This window comes from Otolemur garnettii, unplaced genomic scaffold, assembly GCF_000181295.1.
Source record: "Otolemur garnettii isolate 467f Iridium unplaced genomic scaffold, OtoGar3 scaffold00017, whole genome shotgun sequence".
In the NCBI taxonomy this organism is placed as follows: domain Eukaryota; kingdom Metazoa; phylum Chordata; class Mammalia; order Primates; family Galagidae; genus Otolemur; species Otolemur garnettii.
The window spans coordinates 15,279,550-15,295,317 of record NW_003852412.1 but is presented as its reverse complement, the minus strand read 5'-3'; the positions used below and the strand labels follow the sequence as shown (position 1 = coordinate 15,295,317).

The following is a 15,768-nucleotide window of genomic DNA, read 5'->3' as shown; positions in this document are numbered from 1 at the left end:
CATTCTTCAATGAGTCCACCCAGAATCTGGGCTTTAAAGCCTCCTACTTACCAGTAACTCCCATATCTTTGTCTCCAGGCTTAACCTCTCTTGAATTCATACTTGTATATATAACTTACTTGAAATTTTCACTAAGACAATAGTCATCTCAAAATCAGCATTTACAAAATAGACGGTCTAAGGTTCTGCCATCTTTCCCTCCACACAGTCCCTTTCCTTCAGCAAATTCTATCAGTTCTATCTAAAAAATAGAATCAGAACCTGACCACTTCTAATCAACTTCACCAATACAACTCCAATCCAAAGCACATCTTCTCTCATCTGAATTAATCTGTCTTCTCATTTCTGCTCTCATTCCTCCCTTCACTCTATTCTTGATCCAGCTCCTGATCTTGTCACTTTTCTCCTCAAAACCCATTAACAATTTTGCACATCATACAGTAAAAAAACTGAAGTCTCATAATGGTCTGTGAGAGTCCGTGTAGTACATTAGATTTTTGTTTTAAAAATTAACTCTCCACCTTCCTCTGTGAACAGTGTACTATTCTACTTTTGTCTCTGGGCTCGACCATGGAATATTAGCAGACATCAAACAACCAGAGGCTTGGAAAGTGTTTTCATAAATAGATTTTCCCTCTTACATTTCTGCCACTCCCATGAGAAAAATACTCCCCGGTTAGCCTGCTGGTACCAGGAGAAGGAAGAGAGACACACAGCACAAAACTGCTTCATTTGAGCCCAGCTTAGATCAGCCAACCCCAGGAAGGGAAGAGAGATTTGGGGAACAAAGCTGCTTCATCTGAGCCCAGCGTAGTCAGATCAGCTAACCCCAAACCAATCTGCAGGTGGATGTGGACAAGCCCAGCTGAGATTCACATTCACAGAGCTGTGTGGGTAAGCCCAGTCTAGATCTCTTACTATAGGCACGAGCTAAGTCAATGCTTATCACTGTTTGCCTCTGAAATTCTGTGATTGTTACTCAGCAGAAACTAACCGACAGAATCTGTAAGACGGTGATTTTCAACCGTTGTGCTGCGGCACACTGGTGTGCTGTGGGAGTATTGTAGGTGTGCAGCAAAAACTTTTAAAGATCATCAATTAAATTATTTTTGAAAGAAGTTCAAAGCACAGTAAGTGTATTCTTTTTTTTACTCTTTTTTTTTTTTTGATCAACATAATTTAAGTGTGCTGTGGATGTTTAACCAGGTTCAAGTGTGCCATGAGATAAAAGGGCTGAAAAACACCGTTATGAGATACGACCCTTCTTAACTATCCGATCATCTCTCGTTGAGCTCATACATTTTTCTAGCTATTTTTGTCCTTTTTGTTGTTTTTTGTACTGGACAGGCATGCTCCCTCCTCGGTATAACTGCATTTATCTCTCCTCTCACCTCAGGATACCCAGGGCTGCCCCCTCACTGTCTTCTGGTCTTTGCTCAAAGGTCATCTAAAGAGACCTTTTCTAATCCTCCTAATTAAAATGAACCACCCAACTCCCTTTCCATCTTCTTTCTGTTTAATACTGATCAATATCTAACACATTTATTTTATCTATTTTTTTGTCACTGAGTCCTCAGTCAGAATGTAAGCCAAGATTTCTGTTTTGTTCATTCCTGTATCCCCGGTATGAGGGCACTATCTGTCACATACTAGGTAGGCAACAAGCTGTCTTTGAATAAAACTCCTGTATTCCCTATCTAAGTGACAGTCTAAAAGTTTAAAGTTTATTTGTATCTTTCTTTTCTCTTCACAAGAACAATAGAGTAGAAAGATTTTATAACATTTTAACTCCGTCTCCCAGCTTATATACTGTCGTCATCTACAAACTAGACCTCATTACATTTTTACCAGTATTTATTTCAGTTTCTCTCCACATTTGTCTACAGTTCTTTCTTGCATCTTAGAACTTACATCTTATATGACTTGACTTCTGCCCAAACTATAACACTAAGAATTTTCTTTAGTGAGGAGCTATTGGTAGTAAATTCTATTAACTTTCCAAGAACTTTATTTTGGTCCTATTTTTTTTTTTTTTTTTTTTTTGCGAGACAAGAGTCATGCTATGTTACACAGGCGGGCCTTGAACTCCTGGGCTCAACCAAACCTCTTGCTTGAGCCCCTGGGGAGCTGGGAGTACAGGCATGCACCACCATGCTGGAATTTGTCCTCTTTCTTTAAATATAGTTTCAGTGGGCACAGAACTCTAAGTTGAAAATGATTTTTCTTGGACCTCAAACTCCTTACCTCAAGCAATTCTCCCCCCTTAGCTTCCCAGAGTGCTGAGATTACAGCTGCAGATCTGTTCCTGGTCCAGCTGCGGATGAGACTGCAGCCCCAGCCAACCTCTTGATTGTAGGCTTGTAAGAAACCTGAACTGCTGATCAGTGAAGAACCGTGAAATGATAAATATGTGCTGTGTTCAAGCTTGAAGTCCGTGAAAATATGGAAGTAAAAGGAAAATTGTTTTTCTTTGCACCTTTAAAATATTATACACTTGCACCTTTAAGATATTATACATTGTCTCCCAACCTTTGTTGTTGTTATTGTAAAAGAGCAAATTGTTCTTTCTTTGTAGGTAATGTATTTTCTCTCTAAATGCTTTTAAATATTCTTTTTATTTTGCAGTTCTGAAAATACATTATAATGGCCAATTGTGTACATCTTTTTATTTAACCTTCTTGGAATATGTTGAGCTTCCTGGAGGAAAATAAAAAGCCTTAATAATTCTAGAATATTCTAGGCCATTTAAAAAAATATTGCCTCAGATAGCACCTGTGGCTCAAAAGGGTAGGCCGCTGGCCCCATATGCCAGAGGTGGCGGGTTCAAACCCAGCCAAAAAAAAAAAAAAAAATGCCTCTTTTCTATTCTAAATTTGTGTGACGTTCTTATTCTTCCCACAAAGTCTATTTATCTTCTTTCACACATATTGATCTCCATGTCTCCCTGTGATATATTTGAGATTTCTTTGGATTTATCTTCCAGTTCAATGATCCTGTTCCCCTTCTCATTTTTTGACGTAAAGTTAAAATTTTGATTGTTGTATTTTTTCAATTCTAGAACTCTCAATTGCTTACTTTTAAAATCTGTTTGTTGTTTTTAAACTAATATCCTGTTTGCTGCCCCAATTTTCAATTTTTTTCTTGTTTTCTTTAAATATACAAAGTGCTATCTCTGATCTGTTTATATCTTCCCCAAATTCATATGTTAAAATCCTAATCCCCAAAATGATGACAGTATTAAGAGGCAGAACACTTGAGAGGTGATTTGGTCCTTATAAAAGAGACTGAAGGGAGCTCATTTGCCAGAGGGCAGAGGCCCTCATAGACCCTAAATCGGCTGGCACCATGAGCTTGGACTTCTCGGCCTTTAGAACTGCAAGTAATAAATTTATAAGCCACCTTGCTTATGGTATTTTGTGACCGCAGCCCAAACAGAACAAGACACAAAGCATGCTTATTAATATTTTGTGTTGCATAATTCCTAAATCTGAAATGTTTGTGGGGTCACTTTTATTCCCTGTCGTTGCTGCTGGCTTTTATTCATGACATCTTATTTTCTTGTATGTTTTTGTGGTTTTGTCATGAAGTCTAGTCCCTTAAACTTGGTGTGAATTCTTCAAGGCCTAGATTAAAGTTTAGGGCTGCCAGAAGGGATTGTGATGTGTTTGCCAGTTGCTGGCAGAGCGCTTCCAATTCGGAATGATTTTTAAATTAAGATCTCAAGTTGAAGCCAAGTTTGCCATATAAGCAGTAAGAATTCAGGCTGAAAACTCAAGTGACAACCTGGTTATGGTTTAAAGTTCTCAAGAAGACAACTTTTGCCCCCTGCCACTCAATGCCAGGGGAGCCAGGCAGTAAGTTTTCTTCCTGTCTTCTTCAGAGCATGTTTTTCCCATTCACTCTCACACTGAGGGGGCAGCCCTTTGTTCTCTGCTTTACACAAAGGTCTTCATTCACACATCCCATGGCAAGGAGGACCTCAGCAGGTCCCCTCGGCTTCAGCAGTGGCTTATCTTCTAGAGCTCCAGCATTTGCTTAATGCCTGTCTTATGTCGATTCTATACTTTATTATAAACCCAGTGATGCTTTTAAAGAGAGTGAATTTATTCTACAATTTTACAGGCTTATTTTCAGGGGTAAGACTAACCACCAGAAACAAGATTTGTGTTCATATCGCTCCATCTCTACTTTGGCTTTAACCACCTCAGTCTAAGACACGAAGGTCTCTAAGGTCTCTTGTTACAAGAGCTTCTTAATTTCCTTGTGTGTGTGCTACACTCTTCACTCCTACTATTTGTTCTCCCTATAGCAGCCAGAGTGATGTTTTAAACAAAGGCTTGTCAGAGCATGCCATGTCCTAGCTTAAAACTTCCCAATGAGGACGGTAAGTAGATCAAAGAAAGATTTGTGGTTTCTTAGGGCTGTAGTGGATTAGTGCTTGTGAAGACAGGAAGAATGAGTGACTGCGGATAGGTATGGGTTTATTTGGGGGGTGATTAAAATGCTCTAAAATTTATTATGGGTATAACCGCACAGCTCTGTGAATATACTAAAAATCATTGAATTATGCACTTTAAATAGTTGTACGTTGTATGATATGTGCATTGTATCTCCATAAACCTGTTATTTCAGAAACAGCAACAACAGCTTTCCGATGGGGAAAAGCACTTTCACAATGGTGAACTATAGACCTCTGAAAATCTGTTCCTTCATAAAAATAACATTAGCAAAAATCTTCAAAATTAACTTTTTCAGAACTCTGGAAGTTAAGTAAAGGCTTATAACAATATAGGAATGTTCACAAAATACCAGGAGTGCTCACTAACGACCTGAGTTGTATGGCTTTCAACTCGCCTTATTTCCATTACTCTTTCCACCAGGTCCTCTGGAGCCCTGAAAATCCAGTCTCACAATCACAGTAGCTGTGAATAACAGCAGCCTGCCAGCCACTGGAGGGGACCTGGTGCTCCCCTCAAAAATACCATTATCCCCAAACTATCTTATCACTCCTGTCTGGAAGCTCCCTGGGAAAGCTGCTGTCTTAGGGAGCAGCTTGATCTTTTCTGACCCAGCTTAGTACTTGTCTAGTACAAACTGTCCCAGCTTCGGAGTGTGTGGAGAACAATCAGCAGCAGCTGTTTAGCATCACAGCTGCCTAGTGCAGTGTTACCAGTTGAGGCAAATGAGAAGCTTGCTAAAAATCTTAAGAGAAAAATATGACACCCTATGTTCATGGCTCGGGAGGTTAAATATTTTTAAGATGAAAATAGTCCCCAAATTCATCTACAGGTTGAACGCAATCCCTATCAAAATTGAGGCTGGCCTTTTTGCAGAAATCAAAAACCTGATCTCATCAGAAAATTCAAATGGAAATACTACTTTGGCCCAGAATAGGCAAAACAGTCTTGAAAAGTTAGAAGACTCACACCTCCTGATTTCAAAACTTAGTACAAAGCTGCAATAATCAAAACACTGGTACTGTATCTATGATACAAATAGAGATCAATGGAATAAAGCTGAGAGTCCCGAAAACCACTGCTGATTTGTGGTCAATCGATTTCAAAAAGGGAACCTCCCCACTTCCCCCATCCCTCACGGAGTTTCCCTCGTGTGGGCATGCCGTTGTTCATCTACTGGTTTCATATTAGTATCGTGCACATTAGATACTTGCTTTTCCATTGTTGTGATATTTTAATAAGGAGAATGTTCTTCATCTCCATCTAGGTTAATACGAAAGATGTAAAGTCTCCACCTTTATATGGGTACATAGTATTCCATGGTATACATATACCACAGCTTATTAATCCATTCATGGGCTGATGGAAAATTTTTAACTTTGTTGCCTCCAAGGATACCACTAAGAAAGGAAAATGACAAACCACTGAATGAGAGAAAATATTTGCAAATCATAAATATGATAGGGCATTTGTATATATAAAGACCTCTAAAAAGTCTCCAATAAACACCACAACCCAATTTTAATAGGAAAAGGATTTGAATGGACATTTCTCCAGAGATAATGGACAAATGGCCAATAAGCCCATGAAAAGATGGTCAACATCATTAGTCATTAGAAAATGCAAATGAAAATCACAACTCGATTCCTCTTTATGCCCCGTGGGATGATGGGAATACAAAGGGAAACAGCAGCAAGGGTTAAGAGTATGGAGAAACTGAAACTCACATATTGCTGGTGGGATTGCCAAATGGTGCAGCCACTTTGAAAAACAGTCTGGGTGCTCTCCAAGTATATATATTTGGAGTATATTATATATACTCCTGGGTATATATATCTGAGAGAAATGAAAAATATGTCCATACAAGTTTATACACAAATGTTCACAGTAACTTTAACCAAAAAAGTGGAAACAACTCAAATGTCCAGCAACTGATGAATAAAACGTGGTGTCTCTATACAGTGGAATACTGTGATGAATCTTGAAAACACCATGCCAGCTGAAGGAAGCCAGGCACAGGAGACCACATGTTGTGTGGTTCCGCTTACGTAGAGTGCATAACGTGCCCAGAGCAGGGACATCTATAGAAACAGGAAGAAAATTGGTGGTTGCCAAGGGCTGGGGAGAAGTAGGAATGGGGTGTGACTGCTTCTAAGTATGGGGGTGTCTGGGGGGTGATGAAATGTCCTAGGATTAGTGGCAATGGCTGCACAACTCTGAATATATTAAAAGCCAAGTAGTTGTACAGTTTAAAAGGTTGAATTTTATATGTGAATTATATCTCAATACATCTCTGAATTTCCCATTGTGATCCTCTTTTCGCCTTCTCTCTGACCTCATGTTGAATATGTCGACAAACACATATTGTTGACCTACTATGTGCTGAGCACTATTTGAGGCATTAACGATATCATCAAACAAAAATCCCTCTCTTGTGGAGATTATTATCTAGCAGGGTGATAGGTCATCAATGATATAATAAATAAATATGCTAGAAGGGGACTAAGTGCCACAGAAAAAGAAAAAGCAAAGTAAGGGTGACCACGAGTGCTAGTGTGAGGAAGGGAGCACAGATTCTGAGGGGCATCAAAACACCCCCAGTACAGCCTCCCCTTTCCTACGCTTGGTCACATTCATCTTCTGACATTTTCCCTAAATATCTTGTCTACGCTTCATCCCCATTCTAATGCATGTGACCTTATTTTTGTCATTGACCCTCACAATTCCAAGTACCTAAAAGAGGGCTTGGGAAATACATAATGAATGGATAAATAACCAACATCTAAAGTTCCTTTCAAGAAACACATCATCACCTAAGACCTCTCAGAATTTCTGTTTCGCACAATCTACTTTTCACAGTCACACTTTTAATGTTACATTTAGCATCTGCAACTTCTAATGATTTCACTAATTTATAGGTCATTAAAATGTAAACAACACGATGGGAGGAGGATCCAATAAACACTAAACAACTCAAAAGACTGCGCAGAAGGCATCAGACTTAACTTGCTGCTGACAGGCCTTGCGCTTCAGAGCCCTGTGCTCCTGAAGGGACAGGGAAACAAATCTGGGTGTGCTCAGACTGGAGGAGGCAGGCAGCGTGGCCGTCCTTCTCCAGCTGCATGGCGTGTGCGGTTCTTTTTCAGCGGCATTCATTTCCTTACGCTCTGGGATGCTGAGCAGTATTTTGTCATCATGTTTTCCTCTCACACTGAAAAGAAAAGAACAGCTCCTATTAAGACTAGAACTGTCGAGTTGTACAGACATGAAAACAGAGAAAAGTGTTTCTTTTCTTATTTGGTAAATATTTTGCTTTTGAGGCATCAGTAACTAATCACAGCTGTTTCCGTTAGTTACAAATGGATTCAATCAGGTAAAATTTCAAATGAAACACACAAACCACTGGAGTCGTTCCATTATACAGTACAATGGCAGCGTTAAGCCTTGTGAAATATATGTATTAAGTATGCATGTATTCATCAAATCAAACAAAGACGCTAATGGGTCTCTGATTAGTGTTCTAACTCTATTATGGTGATACTTCCATCTCACCCTGACTCATCTAAATCAGATGAACAAAATGCTGTTAAGTTTGACATAAAATCTGTTATGTGCCATAATTCTGGTTTAATAATGAAAATTGAATTCCGGCTAGCATGTCTCTCTTGATAACCAAGGGCAAACAAGGCTGTTGCTAAGGTGAGGTACCCTTCATTTTAACTTTAATAATCTGTAATTCTTTGTCAAAACAAAACTAAAAACGAACCAAATTCCTGTTTATCTTCATTTAAGATTCATAAAAGATCTTGTTTCCAAAGGGACTGTTACAAGGATATTGAGGAACAACAGCTAGTTCAAATCTAGAATCAGGTGTTCAGAAAAATAAGCAAATAGCAACTGTGTTTTTATTCAGTATTTTAAAAATACAGACTTTGTGGCAACTTATAAATTTCTACTATAACCACATGTTGATACATTGAACCAAGAAAACAATACAACCAAAAATTCATTTCCAAAAACAAGCAATGCCCTTTATTAAAGGGTGGTTTACATTTATGCATAATTTTGCTTTTAAAAAAAGATGACTATTACAACCAGGTATGTCATCACTTAGATACCTCTAAGTTCTATCTGTTAAAAATACATTCTTTTAGAAAATCCAATTTCATCATCTCATTCTTTTTTTCAGTAATTTTCTCCAACAGTGATAGAAGTACTCTTTGATGGAGAGAAGGCAGAAAACTGGTTTTGAGCATCCCCAAATCATATATCTGTAATAAAGGTTTGGCTCCAAGGAGCCTAGCTCTAATGAGTGAAGTAGGCCCAGTTTAGAAAGTGGCAATGAGGTGGTAACTAACAATTGTACTAGCCATTATCAAAATTTAACAATTTTAGGGATCTTTGTTTTGGGTTTCTGTGGTTTGGGTGCATCCAAGATTTCTTCATAGTCTGCACTCATTCCCTTTGCCCAGCGACCAACGGTGACCATTTGATCTGAAAAGGAATAGAAAAGTCAGAATATAAGACAAACAGTAATGAAATGGATCCATGCAGATTGGTATTGGTTCAGGAAGGGAACTAGTTTTGACATGAATAATCACCAGGAGGGAAGACTCCATCACGAGAGGAAAGTGAGCAATTCTATAATTGATTATAACCCTTGATTTCAGAGTACCACACGCAATTTCTCATCCCAATTAGGGAAATGCAGCAACTACTTTGCAATGCACAAATTGATGAGAAAGCTCTTTCATTCTTTCCCAGAGTTCATCATTACAGAGTCAATGAATTCCAAGAGTCTGTAAACAGCAAGACTTATGAAGCATCAGTTTTAAATGCACAAGATTCCACCTGTGAAATTATACCACATCTGCTTGTCAGTCTTGTCATTTAGGAAGTGGCAATCCTCCCAGGAGGGAGAATTCAAATTCCACTTCATCATTTCAATCTCATTGCCTACAATGTAGTAAAGACCATCTTCTTCTAGACAAGATTATAAACAAGAACTCTCAGTTTCTGAATTTAAATGCAGGGGGTAGGAAGTAAGAATGGGCACATTTATTAGTGCAGTACTGTGACAGTAAAAAATAAAAAGAAATACGCTTTTTCCCTAAGAAGCACTACTGATCTACTGGGCGATCCTTCTGTCTTGCTTTCTTCCAAACAGGCTCACCATCATTGTTATGCAGGCGAGCTAATGTAGTAACAATGGTCTCCACTTACTCACAAGTCTGCCAGAGGTATAGTGAACATTTATGAAATTCTTGATGAACAAGGCTAATATTTCATCAGGAAGAAAGTAACTAGCCAGATTCTGTGTGGAAAACACATTTTTATTATTTTTTGCAGTGTTTGTAATGAACTCTGAATTCTTTAGGTACATACACAGCAAATCATATGAGGACAATCATTATAAGAATGTTTAGTTATTTTCGTATTTTTAATTTTCTCCTAGTGAATCAATACTTTGCTATTAAGTAACAGAATTGGCCCTAATAATGTAATTCATTCATCAGTTAGCAAATATAAATGCTTATAAATAAGATTATAAAATTAGGGTCCTCAAAGGTCACCTTTTTCTAGCTGAGCACAGTCACTAATACTCAGCTACTAATGCTGTGTCTACTGCTGACAAAGAAGTGATTAAGTCATTGTTATTAATAACAAAATGCAGCAAAAATACAGAAGTATACTCATCTCTCCCCTTCTAATGGGGAGGCCCAGGGATCTCACCTGAATTCTGACTCTCAGGGCAATCTTTCTTTAAGTGTTTCACAGAGCCACAAAGTTTGCAACCACCACCTATTAAGAGAACAAAGTCATGGAATGCCATTTCATACTTTTAGGGTTTTATTTTTTTTTAAATCTCAAAGCACTTTCACATCTTATTAATCCTCACATCCTTGTCAGCTATAAAGATAGCTGGAGCCAGGAACATAGGTAGGTTGCCAGATTCCTCTTAATAATTCATTCTCCATTCCTTTTAATCTCAAAGAGCACCAAATTGCTTCTTGCACCTAGCCCTCAAGGGAGAGGTGCAGGAGAGAAAAGAGAGGGGGTAGAAGGCCCTCGTCCAGGAACCCATTGCACAGAGGCCTGGACAGTAAGCAGGGTGAACCCTCAGGCCTGTAAACAAAAGTTGTATGCAGATGCAGTTTTCTGAAGAATATGACTATTCTCAAATAATCAATGACCCTGCCCAAAAAATGCTGTGCTCTGCTCTACAGGTCAGATGGGGATAAGCATTTGTAAAGGGAATGTAAATGACTTTTCAAAGCCTTGCACCTGTTGGACACCCTAATCCTAATAAAAATGCCCATCTGCCTATTTAAAGCAACATGCAAGGACTGTGAATTATAACACATGCGGTTTCTAAAATGGGTCTTTCACTTAATGGTCAAAGCCATGCTTAATAGTAAAACATCAGCATAATCTTGCCTATGATGTTGAATGGCTGAGCGAGAAAAATGACCCAATAGATACAAATCTGGCTGAATTCTCACATCTGGGTCACCTGCTCTCCTCACTGCACTTTTTTTTTTGTATCTAGTCATTTTAGTTAACCATCCAAAGCCATTCTGGTCATTTGTCATGTTATGTGATTAGTTTTATAAGCTCAAAACTGAAACGCACCTGTGAGCATCTTCCAGGCCCAGGCCTCTTTATTGTTTTATATGCCACAGAGAAATAGAAGAGGTACTTGAATGATATATTTTAATCCTCATAACAACTCTTCTAGGTAACTACTGTAATTTATCAAATCTAAGACATCACTGATAACAAGATGTGTCATTAATATGCCATTGCAAAAGCTTTGAGACAGACTGTGTTATATCCATTATTTCACTTTCAAGAAACACAGCGAACAGTGTCCTTTCTGATTCACTCGTGCAAGTTTCAACTTGCTCAGCTTATTAGTGTTGCTGGGAGGGTTTAATTTATTTCCATTCACACAGACTTTACGTTTCTTGATTTTTGCATATCTCAAAACTTTCATAATGATCCACGTATTTCACATACTTCTCAAAAAGAAAAAAGCAATTAATTATGTAGAAGCCAACAATGGTTAAGATGCATTCTGATTTTGAAGATGTTTAGATGTGGAAAATGTGCATTTTAGAATCAATAAAATATAGTTTTATTATCTCCATTTTACAGGTGAGGAAACTGAGATGAGAGATGTTTAGTAACTTGCCAAATTCCCACTAGTGAGTGGTGGTGACTGACTCCAAAAGCTATGCTGTCTCTCTGGACTTGCCAGGGGAGACCGTAGGACATGCACAAGAGGTGTCTAGAACCTGACAGCCACGGCCATACTATTAACTGAAACCTCCTCCTTAAAGCTTTAGACAGCATAGATGTTAATGCAGGGACCTAAGACATTAACTGAGCTAAAGATTAAAAAGCTACATGATTCCATGCCAGAAAATTAGCTAAGAAAAAAATTCAGAAACAAAACGTAACACAATATTGAGTAGTGTGACACCAGCCCTTCTACCAAAGTGGTATGGTGGGCTAAGATTAAATACACAACACTATTGTTAAAATCTCATATTAGCTTAAGATATAATCCCTTTGCTTCTGTTATGTCTAAAAGGTGAAATGTATAACATACTCCCACAAATGATGCTGAACCAAACACAGTTTGAAATATATACTTTAGTTTGTTCTGATTTTTCTTAATAATGTATCAAGTCTTATTGCACAAAAAGCCCAGAATACAGACAGCACTTGATAAAAATCATGAAATTCTCAAGGTTTTGCTACTTATTCAGAAATGTATTCAAGAACTGATTAAGACTGTAAAATTAAATCATGACTCTGCATGCTAACTCTCTGTTTTTGAAATACAAGTGTAATAGCACTCACCATCAGCATAGAGTCCTTTGGGATTATCAGGACACGATCTAGACAGGTGTCCCATTTCCCCACAAACAAAACACTTTGCAAAAGGAAATTCACCTGTAAAAATCAACAGTTCCTATTAAGGTAATAATATATACAAGAAGTCATATAACTCACATTGTTCTAAAATCTCAATAGAGTATTGAGTAATTAAACATAAAATTGAATTTCACTTTGATTTCAAAATATTAACTGGCACACTCCTAAAAAATTCTGTCAACATCAACAAAAATACCCGCTTGGCTATTTATTGGCTACTTTCTCCACCAACCAAACAAAAAACTGAAAGGGCAACATACCAAAAGCTGGGTCTACTTTAGCCTTGCACTTGGTTATTTCATGCTCTGTGGACCCACACCGGTAACATATTCCAGTGCCCATATCTTGATTTTCAAGGGCGGCTGGGCAATCTGCAATTCCATGACCAGGTTTTCTACAATGGAAACATACCTGGGAAAACAAAACATGAGTTGCCATACTGCAAAACTACACCAGTGATTTTATTAATTCTTGTCATTAAAAATACCTTTGAAACATTTCTCATCTTACTTAGCTTTTCTTTTTTGAAATCTCAACATCTTATTTGTATAAAAAAGTGTTTCATACATTTTTCAACAATAAGAAATGTCATTTCCAACAAAAGGTCTCAATGCTTTTGAAAACCCTCAATTTATTAATCTTTTGATCTCAGGTACAGTATTAACATAGGACCTTGCAGAAGGCAATTGCTTAAATGAATTGAGTAAATACGGAGTATTCAATTCCTTAACAGAGATGTCTGAAATAGAAATATGTAGTTTTCTGTAGAAGACAGACAATGGCTGTCAAAATTAAAATTTTGTATAACTATTATGTACCCATACTTTTTAAATAATTTTCGTGCTTTTAAAGTTCATATAACTGATTGAATTTGGGTTAAATGGTTCCATTTAAATTATGATTCAAATCATAAGATCTATTTCATAGCAAAATGTATGTCCTTAATATACATTCTTTAATATTCAGAGAGGATCCATTTTTAGAATACCTACATAATACAATTAAAGGACTAATTTATTCTGAGATTAATTATATTTGTCTCCAAAACAAAACTTAACAACATACAGTTACATACATACTACTTAGCAATTTATAGAATTTTTTTTTCTACAGTGAATGAGAACATCATCCATAATCAAAGATGGCAGATACTGGCTGTCCATCTTCTTTTCTTTCTTCAAGATACCACATCATTTTCTGCTCCTTTTCTCTCCTTCCACCCATCTTCCCCTCTCTCCCTCTATGCCAGGCGTCCTCAAACTATGGCCCGCGGGCCCCATGCAGCCTACCTAGGACATTTATCCGGCCTGCCGGGCCACTGCTGCCTGTCCTGCTTAGCGGCCGACTCGTCCCAGGGCCCGTAGTCCAGCCCTCCAACAGTCTGAGGGAGAGTGAACTGACCCCCTGTTTAAAAAGTTTGAGGACCCCTGCTCTATGCTCTCTCTTATCTCTTCCCCCACTTCCCTTTCTCTAATGTAAAATAAATTTATACTTTTATGTCCTAATAGAAATGGCAGATAGCTAAATTATTTTATTTAAACAGGAAAAGGGTGTTACTACTTCAGTGGACTCAAAGAAAGAATAAATAAATAGGAAAAAGGTATGTATGTTTCTTAGGTCACAAATTGTCAATCATTTTTTTCAAAATAAGCACAAGTTTTTTAAAAAGCAAATTCAATAGGCAAAATAAAACGTATTTTGTAATTCGGTCCTCACTTTGCTATTTTCTTTTTTAACATGTTATTAAACATGTTATTATAACATATTAAAAAAGAAAAAGTCCCTTTAAATTTTTCAGTAACTTTTACGTTTAGAATGCACTGCTCCAAACAAAGAAATTGCATTTATTCTCCAAATGCAGGAAAAGCTACTGTGAAAACCTTCATCACCACCATAGGAAGTCCTAGTTTCTTGATGAAGTCAAGGTCGTCTCTACTCAGCTGATGTTTACTGCCTTGACCTTTAAAATTGGATCCTCACCAAATATACATCTCTTGAATTTAATATAGATGGTATTGTGGAGAGCTGACTGGTTAATTTCTGTAGCTTAATCAGTGTATTAGCATTTAAGAATTGATGGTTAGTATGAAGTATCAAAAAAATAGGAAGAAAATAATAAATTGCCATCGGTCACTACAAGCCATATACTATTTGTAAAGCATACCTTTAAACACACACACACCTCAACATCTTTCCCCCTTAATGACAAACATAAAGCTTTTCTTAAGAGGGAACAACAGTAAGCTTTTCAACTGGTACACAATTTACCATACTCCCTATGTCAACTAAATTACCTTATTAACTAAAATAAAGTTATTTGACTTAAAATGTTTTATAATAACTTTACAATTTAGACAGAACTCTACCTATCCTGATCTCAATTGAAGAGATTTTTTTCTATCAAAATTTATCCATACAGAACATTTTATCAGTATTATCTCAAAATAATTATCTTTAAATATAAGAATGCATAGAACTAATTTTGTATACAGCCAAAAACCACATTTATGGAGGGTATCACATTTCAACCTTGCATTGGTGCAAACAATGCCATTTAATGATCTTAATAAAAAGTGAACGGGTAAGAACTGACACTAAGTCCTCATTCTTTCGAAGTATCCTGCTAGGAGACTTGGAAAATTCACTGAGAGAAGAAAAGAATTATACTACTAAGTATTTCATTTCCTTTGTCTGACTAGGCACTTAAAACTGAGGCTAGGCACTTCAGAAATAAACCTGCTGCCTCCAGCATTCCTCTAAGTGCAATCTGGGGATGGAGGGAAGAATGAATAGGGAGCATCTCAAGGAGTTTTAACTCTGCTACTACTGCTGTTACTAAGGTAATTCATGTAGATCTCCGTCCTGAGCCACAGTTTTTCATGAATAAAGACAAAGAACTTCCTTTGCAAGTAACAGGTACCATACACATTTAATCCACTGTGCCTTATCTTTATTATTTTGACATTTTCTTAATGATTATTAGAAAAAGGGCTATTGGAAGGCAGAGGTAAGAACGTAGGTTTTGACAGATAAGGTTTTTTTATTTCACCTCTGTTACTCACTAAGTGGCTTTCTGTCAGGAGCCAAATGACGCCAGATGGCCGCCCATCCCCACCGTCTAGAGTGTGCTAACCTTTATCAGATAAGGAGCTGCTTTTCCCTTATCAGACAAGGAGCTGTTCTTCCCAGAAAAGCCATAAAATGTTTCAGACACGTCGTTTACATTCCCAGCAGGAGACTGATGCAAGCTCTAACTCCTGCATTCCTTTGCCCCACCCCTTGTCTTCTCTGAGTACCTTAAAACTGACCTGTTACCCCCATTAAATCGGGCCTTGACAAGAAATCTGCTTGGCCTCTTCCTCTTTTT

The 15,768-nt window shown here is 37.6% G+C and overlaps 1 protein-coding gene across 1 annotated transcript in view; it reads right to left on the bottom strand.

Moving 5' to 3' along the window:
- Window positions 1–8,419: 8,419 nt before the first annotated feature.
- The window catches only part of ZCCHC9 (zinc finger CCHC-type containing 9), a 17,446-nt gene continuing 10,097 nt past the window's right edge, over window positions 8,420–15,768 (bottom strand). Inside the window, exons 3-6 of the mRNA XM_003785955.3 lie at window positions 12,662–12,812; window positions 12,327–12,419; window positions 10,191–10,259; window positions 8,420–8,951 (exon numbers count right to left, since the gene is read on the bottom strand). Of these exons, the coding sequence (XP_003786003.1) occupies window positions 8,833–8,951; window positions 10,191–10,259; window positions 12,327–12,419; window positions 12,662–12,812 (432 nt within the window). The 3' untranslated portion in view covers window positions 8,420–8,832. The remainder of the gene's footprint in view (window positions 8,952–10,190; window positions 10,260–12,326; window positions 12,420–12,661; window positions 12,813–15,768) is intronic.